The sequence below is a fragment of the Lolium rigidum genome, unplaced genomic scaffold (assembly GCF_022539505.1).
Source record: "Lolium rigidum isolate FL_2022 unplaced genomic scaffold, APGP_CSIRO_Lrig_0.1 contig_7889_1, whole genome shotgun sequence".
Taxonomy (NCBI): domain Eukaryota; kingdom Viridiplantae; phylum Streptophyta; class Magnoliopsida; order Poales; family Poaceae; genus Lolium; species Lolium rigidum.
In genome coordinates, this window is record NW_025901511.1 from 28,924 (window position 1) to 39,312 (window position 10,389).

The 10,389-nt window shown below is 46.4% G+C and overlaps 1 protein-coding gene across 1 annotated transcript; it reads left to right on the forward strand.

The window, feature by feature from the left end:
- Positions 1 to 5,014: 5,014 nt before the first annotated feature.
- On the forward strand, positions 5,015 to 6,404 carry LOC124682250 (probable cytokinin riboside 5'-monophosphate phosphoribohydrolase LOGL5). The gene is made up of 2 exons (XM_047216974.1): positions 5,015 to 5,685; positions 5,771 to 6,404. Exons 1-2 carry the CDS (start codon positions 5,396 to 5,398, stop codon positions 6,216 to 6,218), a joined length of 738 nt encoding a protein of 245 aa, XP_047072930.1. The 5' UTR covers positions 5,015 to 5,395; the 3' UTR covers positions 6,219 to 6,404.
- Positions 6,405 to 10,389: the final 3,985 nt, after the last annotated feature.

Sequence of the window (10,389 nt, forward strand, 5' to 3'; positions counted from 1 at the left end):
CTTGCTGAACTTGAGCTTGAAATATGCCCAAGTCATGATCTGTCCGGCGTTCATGGCACGGGTGCTGGTCCACCAGGCTCTTGCAGGTCCTGCTAAGTAATGGGTGGCAAACACGACTTTTTCTACGGCTTCGACTCCCGCAACTTCTAGATTGTTCTCCATGGTCTGGAGCCAGTCGTCGACATCAAGTGGCTCTTCTGTTTTGCTGAACACAGGGGGATTGGTGTTTTGAAAGTTCTTGAGTTTGGATCCAGGGTGATCATGGTTTCCCTGGCCCTGGTTGTTGTTAGCAATCTGTTGCAGTGCAGCGATGTTGGCTTGTCTTTCAACCCTCTCAACTTCTCGATCTGCCATCAGGGTTTGCAAAAGTTGCATCATTGCATCTTGACCGCTGCTGCGAGTCCGAGGGGCCATCTGAACATTGAGATAGATCATGAGATGAGAGGGAAATTCTCTATGGCTTGTTTTGTGCTTAAGTTAAAAGTTTAAAACTTGAAGACTTGTTATGTTGAAAACAAACACACTTTCATTCATTGCAAACAACACACATTACAAGTTAACACACTAATGGTTTTAAGAACCATTTTTTTCCAAGCTACGATACAAGGGATCCTGATACAAACTCACACCTACGCAAGTGAACAAGTGCAACTACTCATCATCTACATCTATCGGGATGTAGTCATCTTCTCCGGCCTCCAGGAACTCGTAGTCCCCACATCGGTGTTCTCGTCCTGCTCGAAGTCGTCATCATCACTCAGGAAGGCTCCTCCTCCCTGAATGTCTTCACCTTCTTCTTCCATCTCCCTCATCTGGTCTTCTTAGGCCTTGACAGTGGCCTCCAAGGATACTATCTTTGCGCGAAGGCGCGCAATGGTAGCGTCCTTCTTGGCACGCTGCTGGCGGAGTGACTTGCGGCCCTTTGAAAGCATCTTGATGGCATCGGCATGCTGAGCTAGGTGGAGGTGAGTCTGGTTGGAGTAGAAGCGAGAGTTGTCCAGCTCCTTCTGAGTCTGGAACAACATAAAGTCCAGGTGCTCCACGTGGTGCTTCAGCTCGGGGTGGGATTGCAGGTCCATGGGTTCTCCAGCGGAGTTACGCCTTGCGAGGTGAGCAAAGTGAGCCTCTTGGAGTGCTACCACATTCTGCCCGCACAGACGGGCAAGTGCTTCCTAAAGAGCACGAGCGAGTCCGTCCAGCCAGTTGCTTTCCCTGAAGGAAAAGAGGATCCTCTCAGAAGTAGGAGGCTCCATCTTGCCCCTCAATGGTGAACATCAACATGTTGATCATATCATCCATATGACTCGTGTTCAACCTTTCGGTTTCCTGTGTTCCGAGACCATGTCTGTACATGCTAGGCTCGTCAAGCAAACCCAAGTATTTTCGCGTGTGCAACATGGCTTACACCCGTTGTATGTGAACGTAGAATCTATCACATCCGATCATCACGAGATGCTTCAAAACGATGAACTATAGCAACGGTGCATACGAGGGGAGAACACTTTATTATCTTGATATTAATGTGAGGGATCATCTTATAATGCTACCGTCACGATCTAAGCAAGATAAGATGCATAAAGGATTAACATCACATGCAATTCATATGTGATATGATATGGCCCTTTAGTCTTTGCGCCTTTGATCTTCATCTCCAAAGCACGGACATGATCTCCATCATCAACGGGCATGATCTCCATCATCGTCGGCGTAGCGTCAAGGTCCATGGCGCCGTCTTCATGGTTGTTCACCGTGTGTAGCAACTATTACAACTACTTTGAAATAATACTACTACATGAAATATAAAGACAACCATAAGGCTCCTGCCGGTTGCCACAATACAATAATGATCATCTCATACATATTCATCATCACATCATGGCCATATCACATCACGAAACCCAGCAAAAACAAGTTAGACGCCTCTAATTTGGTTTGCATATTTTACGTGGTTTAGGGTTTTCGAGCAAGATCCAATCTACCTACGAACATGAACCACAACGGTGATACTAGTGTTGTCAATAGAAAGAGTAGATTGAATCTTCACTATGGTGGGAGAGACAGACAGCCGCAAAGCCACTTATGCAATACAAGTTGCATGTCAAGCGTGGAGCAAATCTCATGAACGCGGTCATGTAAAGTTAGCCTGAGCCGTTTCATCCCACCATCCCGCAAGATGCAAAGTACACGAACTAAAGACAACAAAAGCATCAACGCCCACAAAACCATTGTGTTCTACTCGTGTAACCAATCTATGCATAGACACGGCTCTGATACCACTGATGGGATTCGTAGCATAGAAAACAAAAAAATTCCTACCGCAAGAACGAATAACAAGCCAAGATCCAATCTAGAAGATGGTAGCAACGAGAAGATCATGAGACTAACCCTCTAAGATTTCCAAAGCCTACGAGATTAGATCTCGTTGTTGCTGTAGTCGATCACTTGCCGCTTTCAAAAGCGCGTAGAAGATCTTGACGGTGCCACAGTCGGGTAGCACCTCCATACTCGGTCACACGTTCGGTGTTGATGACGACGTCCTTCTCCCTGTTCCAGCGGGAAGCGGATGTAGTAGATCCTCCTCGGAATCCCGCCAGCATGATGGCGTGGTGACGATGGTGGTGGAGATCTCCGGCAGGGCTTCGCCGTAAGCGCTGCGGGAGAAGAAATAGGAGGGAGTAGCTAGGGTTTAGGAGAGGGGGAGCTAGGGCTGCGACTTGTGTAGCTCTTGGGGCTCCCCTTGCCCTCCTTTTATAGGTGGAAAAGGTCCTTGGGTCATCCAAGACCTTCCCCCAAAGTTTGGGAGAGTTCTGGTAGGTTTCTGTCAGCCGAAACCTACTAGAACTAGGACTCTTTTGCCAAATCCGAATCTGCCTTAGGGGAAACTTCTTAACCCTTAAGGAAAACGTGGATACACCTATTATGAAACCCTCCGGACTTCCTTAGAGAGCCCGGGTCGTCCCGGACACTTCCGGAACCTTCCACAATATTCCGGACTATTCCGGTCCTTCCAAAACCTTCTAGAAGCTCCGATCAAAACACCGGACTTTTTCCGAACCCCAGAAAATGACTTCCCATATATGAATCTTATTCTCCGGACCATTCCGAACCTCCTCGTGATGTCTTGGATCCCATATGAGACTCCGAACAACATTTGAGCTCCATTCCATATTCCATATCTACTTAAAACGACATCAAACCTTAAGTGTGTCACCCTACGGTTCGAGAACTATGCGGACATGATCGAGACTCTTCTCCGATCAATAACTAATAGCGGGACCTCGGAGATCCATAATAGCTCCCACATATTCAACGATGACTTCGTGATCGAAAGAACCATTAACATACGATACCAATTCCCTTTGTCGCGCGATACTTTACTTGTCTGAGGTTCGATCATCGGTATCTTCATACCTAGTTCAACCTCGTTACCGACAAGTACTCTTTACTCGTACCGTGGTATGTCATCTCTTGTGATCTTGTCACATGCTTGCAAGCTAATTAGATGTCATTCCACCGAGAGGGCCCAGAGTATATCTATCTGTCATCGTGATGGACAAATCCCACTCTTGATCCATATGCTTCAACTCATACTTTCCGAATACTTGATCTCATCTTTATAACCACCCATTTACGCAGTGGCGTTTGATGTAATCAAAGTACCCTTCCGGTATAAGTGATTTACATGATCTCATGGTCGAAGGACTAGGTAACTATGTATCGGAAGCTAATAGCAAGTTGAACTTAATGACGTGATCTTATGCTACGCTTATTTGGGTGTGTGTCCATTATATCATTCATCTAATGACATAACCTTGTTATTAATAACATCCAATGTTCATGATCACGAAACCATGATCATCTATTAATCAACAAGCTAGTTATACAAGAGGCTTACTAGGGACTCCTTGTTGTTTACATACCACACATGTATCAATGTTTCGGTTATACAATAATAGCATGGTATGCAAACATTTATCATAAACACAAGATATATTATAATAACCATTTTATTATTGCCTCTTGGGCATATCTCCAACAGGAACATCATCAAGGTGGCGTGTAGCAAGTTCCATGGCTACTATGAGACAATTAAGGGCCGGAAGGAAAGCGGCAAGTCGATGGTTGATTGGATATGATCTACGTCCATTTGGTGTTGTCTATTTCCTAATGCATCATAGTGTATCTATTTGATGATCCATCTTGTTATTACATCATGTATTGTTAGATTCTCGACGCCCTCGCGATGCACAAGTACAAAAATGAGGACAAAGATTTTCCTTCATGCATTGCTTCAACAAGCTACAAGGTTGCAAGAAATAGGACGACATCCGTCACACTCTCAACAAGGACGGGGAAGATGGACCGTATGTTGGCCCAAACTTCATATTCGAAAACCTATTCGAATTTGATGGTTGTGTGTTGGCCCAAACTTTAAATTCGAAAACTTATTCGAATTTTTGTGCTTTTGTTTGAGTTATAATTCAAATCATCTATACGGGCTGTCTTATGAGGCGCGCCGGTGTGGGAGCAGCTCCCCCAAACGGGGGATGCTATACCGGCGCTTTCCATACGAAAATACCGGCCTCTCTACCGGTGACTATTTAAAACATGTCGGTGGAGATGCTCTAAGGGGTAAAATACAAAAGGGGGAGAGGATCGGCACATGCCATGGGATAAATGGGAAGGATGGGCCGATTCCACGAGCTGATATTTGCTGCTGCGGCAACATGATCGTTGTGGAACAAGTGGATCGGTGGGGCCACCCGTCAGCGTTCCGTGCACACGCAGACGCATGTGTGCGTACATTTTGTACAGCTCCTCCGAGTACGTCCATGGACCAACAGCAGGTAGATAGATAAGAGGGAGGATCGTAGTCGTACTGCCCATCTTGTTATTATCGTGTTGATTAATGAACAAAGCCCCAGATTAACGGACTAATCGGTTCGCTAGAATTCACGAATAGCTAGCTAGTAAATGCACATGAGATCAGTTTCTAATGAATTACTGCCTCCGTTCCAGTTTATAGGGCTAGAAAAAAAAATTCTGAGGAGAAGAGCAGAAGTGGAGAGACGACATGAGAGAAGATCGGCAAGAATCTTCTCCGGCCAGTAGCTCTATCTTACAAAACAGGTTATACAAGTAAGCTGCAGATCCTGAAGAGATTATACTACTCGTAGAAGATTAGATATAGACAGATATAACCAATTCAACTGTCCATCCATCCAATCCAAGCAGCTAGGAGGGAGGGAAAGGGAGGACCAAGACCAACGTTGGTGTGTGCCTATATATACTCACCGCACCTATCCACCTTGCTTCCCTTCCCTTCCCTCTCCCAATCCATTCCTCAATTTCGAGCTACACCTCCCAAGAACTGCTGATCGATCGAGATATATCCATGGAGCGAGAAGAGGCTTCCACGACTAGGACGGCGGCGCTGAGTATGCCAAGGCCGGGGAGCAACAGCAGCAGCAGCAGCAAGGTGTCGCCGCTGCCGTCGCGGTTCAGGCGCGTGTGCGTCTTCTGCGGGAGCAGCCCCGGGAAGAAGGCGTCGTACCAGGTGGCCGCCGTGCAGCTCGGGCAGCAGCTGGTGGAGCGCGGGGTCGGCCTGGTGTACGGCGGCGGCAGCGTGGGGCTCATGGGCCTCGTGTCCCGCGCCGTCCACAATGGCGGAGGACAAGTCATCGGGTACGTACGTAGCTAGCTTGTGCAAACCCTCTGGTCTTCTCGGCCTCCTCCGTGTTCTCAAGCTCTGGTGTTTCTTGCTCAACAGGGTGGTGCCCAAGGCGGTGCTCCCGAGCGAGCTGATCGGCGAGACGCCGGGGGAGCTCAAGGCGGTGTCCGGGATGCACCAGCGCAAGGCTGAGATGGCCCGGCGCGCCGACGCCTTCGTGGCGCTCCCCGGCGGGTACGGCACGCTGGAGGAGCTGCTGGAGGTCATCACCTGGGCGCAGCTCGGCATCCACGACAAGCCGGTGGGGCTGCTGAACGTGGACGGCTACTACGACTCGCTGCTGGCCTTCATCGACAAGGCCGTGGACGAAGGGTTCATCGCCCCAGCGGCGCGGCACATCATCGTCGCCGCGCCCACCCCCGGCGAGCTCCTGGCCAGGTTGGAGGACTACGTGCCGGCACACCACGACGCCTCCTCGGCCAAGCTCACCTGGGAGTCGTCCGTGGACACCAACACCATGGTCTGCTCGCCGGACATCTCACGCTAGCTGGCTGGCCGGACTTAGTACCCGGCCTCAACCGCCCAAGATTGACATCAGAGATACACCTGATTATATATTCATCCAACCAAAACGTACACATGTACATACTGATACCCGATATCTTTTGTAGTAGAACCTTTACATATCTTGGACTAGTTAATTAATCAATTGACTGTCGTTTCTTAGCAACTAGCATATGCGTGTTCTTGGCTGATTTGGGAGGTTGGTTGTGCTATCTGCTGTTCCCATTTCTGGGGAGAGATGCCGATTTCCATTTGGCGCTGGATTTGTTTTGGATCCATGGCAAGTTGGCAACCATATGTTGTTGCACCATGATTGACCGCAGAAAGATAGATCGTTTTTCGCGAAAACGCAAAAGCCTTGCGTTTCGATGCATTGATAGAAAAAGAAGGTTTGTATGTACAATGTCCAAAAGAAGGACCAACGCCACGCCGTACAACTCAACCCAAAAGACCTAATCTAGGGGAGGAGTTGGCGAAGCCCCCCGGGCGCCATGGGCAAAAAGATAGATCGTTGATAGAATTCATGATGATGTGGCCTCCCCAACAGTCGGAAGGGGATAATTCAGGCCATCCATCATATCCTGTCCTCTCCATCGGCAACTTGCATCCGTGTCATGTGTGTGTGTGAGGCTGCCAATTCAGGCACGTGGATCCACCAAGCAATAGTAATCTACTAGTGTGGGCATTGTGCTGTGGACACAAACCAGCCAACCAAGTACTGCTCTCCAATCCAATCCAATCCAACCAACAAAATACAGAGACAGACAGACAGATGAGGCAACAACAATGACAGACAATGCTCACTACTCAAGTCACCCTCATCATCTCCTATCAAAATAGTACTATCCTTTTTTGCTACTGTTAAAAAGATTTTACATATTTCAGCTTCAAGGTTGCAAATCAACGATTTTACATATTTCAGCTTCAAGATTTTACATATTTCAGCTTCAAGATTTTTGCCGTGTGCATCCTTTGGATGCAGAAGCTGGGGCGATATTTCCCCCATTTCGAAAAAAAAGCTTCAAGGTTGCAAATCTGCCTATTCGAGTCCAAGACTCGTGGTATGGAGATTTTGGAAACTTTCACGCAAAACTAGAAGAAACTATGCCGGAATTTCACTGTCAAAGATAACGGAACACAAGTGCCGCATCCAGCACACCCCACTCAGCAAAGAAAAACATTTTTACAGAGTTGGTACTGTTGGCCTGAAAATGATCAAACTTGTGTATAGCGCAGCAGTCCCTGTCTCCTCCCAAGAGGCCAGCTAGCAACCTTTCAAGTTTCGGATAAGAATACTCTGAGAGAATATACGGTGCGTCGTGATGCAACCTTGTCCGTGGCAGAGAGACATCATAGTCAGGTGAAACGTAGAGAACTCATCTTTCTTTACCTTGCTAATTTTCTTCTACTAACTAATTTTCATATATAAGAAATCAAGTCAAACGAATTGGCAACAAGTTAGTACACCTACTCATGTATTGACAGGCCTTTCCATAATTTTATTCATCGAGCTAGGACATATGTCTGCTGAAATTTTAGTATGTATGAAGTATGAACAGGATGTGTAGGTATGATCGTCAACGCGCATGTTCTTCAGACTAAGTTGAAACGGACGCGCAGGCCGAGCTGAGATCGACAAACCACCTCGCTAGGTCACCTTGATTAGTTAGGCGAAGCAAGCAACATTGACTAAGCTTTATACAATACTCCAAACAAGTTGAGCTTGATAGAAAACATAATGGCTACACTTATACAGCCTACCCAACCAATTGGTAGGCGTGACAGGTTAGTGTGTCACGGATTTAGTCAATTGTCTTCATCAGCAGGATCATAAATATGATTTCAATTTCAATTTCTAATTGACAGAGCGTGGTATGTTCGTGCTTGTGCTTATTTGAGTTGGCCATTCGTGTTAATAACATTTTGTTGGTATGATCGACCAGAAAGTGCCGTCACGCTTTATATTCCTTGACGAGCGCAGATTCACATCACAGGTCTAAAGTAATGAGAATCACGCACTTCAGCTAGAAGCTGGTGGACATGGCACATTCAAACTTGATTCCTCGACGTGAATATGCTGAAGAAAAAGGTAAACTAGTCCCTCCATTTTCTTTTAGTTGACTGTTGTACTAAATCAGAATCAATTAAAAAGAAGAGCACGGGGGTAGAAAATGGAAAGCGAAAGAACACGGCTAATTGCTGGTGCTGGGTGTAGGTGCCGTGAAGATGCAGGTCCACAATCACATCAGGGAAGCACACGACTGAATCATGAACAGCAACTCTCGCTAGGATTTAGGAGATTGCAAAGCATGCATGCACGAGAATCATATTGGTTATAGGGTTGGCTATAGATAACATATCAATGACTTATAGTTAGCAGTTGCTTATACTATTAAACCTGTTTTAATGCGACCTCAATTTTAATTAGTAGCGGTCCACATACTATGGTCTGTTTCGTGCTTATGTATACTTTAGTTGGCTGCTCATGCTAATAATATGGATGCGGCTAATTTACTGTCAATCTAGAACTAACTTAGTTCTCGTTCACCGTTTATGTGTAATATTTTTACAGCTCGAAAAAATGCAATTACACACTAATATGCAAATCTCGTGTGCACGAATCACGATGCAAAACAAGCAGTCTGAGAAGAGGACAATAATATTTTGTTGAATCTCCCACACTCCACATTTCTTGACTAGTGCAGATTCACATCTGAGGTCCAAAGTAATGAGAATCACACATTTCCACTAGAAACTTGAAAAAAACAGGTGGACATGGCACATTCAGACTTGATTCCTCGATGTGAATATGCCGAAGAAAAGGGTAATTAGGAAATAGAAAGCGAAAGAACACGACTGATTACTGGTGCTGAGTGTAGGCACCGTGAAGATGCAGGCATCTTCTTCCAACAATCACGTCAGGGAAGACCGGAGATGGACAGCAACTCTCCCTAGCTAGGAGATTGCAAAGTATGCATGCACCTGGAAGTTCCACGAGTCGTGTGCACTTACCTGAAAGATATGACTAACTCTATTGCGTGTGGCTGCAGCGATCTTGAGCTGCCGTCTCGCTCGGTACACTGGTCCAGTCAATACCCACGGTAACTAGAAGTAACTATACTCTTCATGACGGTGGAAAAGCAGCTCACTGCACTGCTGCTTTACGATGAACGGGACATTCTCAATCTAATAGATGCTGAATAAGCCTCGAGTCTAGATAAGACTAACGAAGAGAGGAGAGCAATCGAGATTTGCTTTAGTACTGACAGTTAAGTCTCGGACTATGACCGCTCACCCCATTCTCCATGACTCCATCCATCATCATTCATCAACACCTCCACACGTAGGCTGTCAAAAGAACACCTCGACGCGTAGAGTATGCAAGTACTTTTTTTTAGAAATGGGGTGCCTGGCGTCTGCATCCAACAAGGTATATGACGTCCACATTTGCCGTTGTTGACGGCAGATCCTCGTAACTGTCACTGGCTGGGCCACCAGCTCCCCTTGCCATCGACCGCCATGCCCCAAGGGCGCGCCCGATCTGCCCGGGAGCCGCCGCAAGGATGGCACCACCGCCCAGATCCCGTTACCACTTGGGTGGGCCATCGAAGGCGGAGGAGACCACTTCACTATGTGACCAACGCCATGGGAATGTTTTCTTCAATATTTTCATGTATGAATATTTTCTTGATTATATTTTCAAACAGAGAGCTCCATGTCATGTATGTATATTTTCTCAACATATTTCCAAAGAGAGAGCTCCATTTCACATATGAAAGCTCCATTTAGTTGGGTACAACTACTCTTCGTGAACAATATCCAGCATTGTACAATATTGTTCGACATAAGGGAGATACATTACAGAAGGTGATGGAGACTTCTCCACCTTCTATGTCGTTCAGACGTGATCTTGTTGGTACCCGACTGGCTACTTGGAATGAATTGCTACATAGGTTAGCTTCAATCCAGTTGGTTCAGGGAGCCGATGAATTCCGTTGGAGCCTTACCAAGAATGGTATATTCTCGGTCAACTTCATGTATAAAGCTTTAATTATACCCAGTCAAGCGATTGTCAACAATAATCCATAGGGAAAATAAAAATACCGCTCAAAACGAAAGTCTTTGCATGGTATCTTCGCCGGGGTGTGATTCTA

Excerpts from the sequence above, each read along its gene's own strand:
- LOC124682250 (XM_047216974.1), top strand. The coding sequence starts at position 5,396 with ATGGAGCGAGAAGAGGCTTCCACGACTAGGACGGCGGCGCTGAGTATG. Across the intron at positions 5,686-5,770 it reads GGCGGAGGACAAGTCATCGG|GGTGGTGCCCAAGGCGGTGC; the intron begins GTACGTACGTAG and ends CTTGCTCAACAG.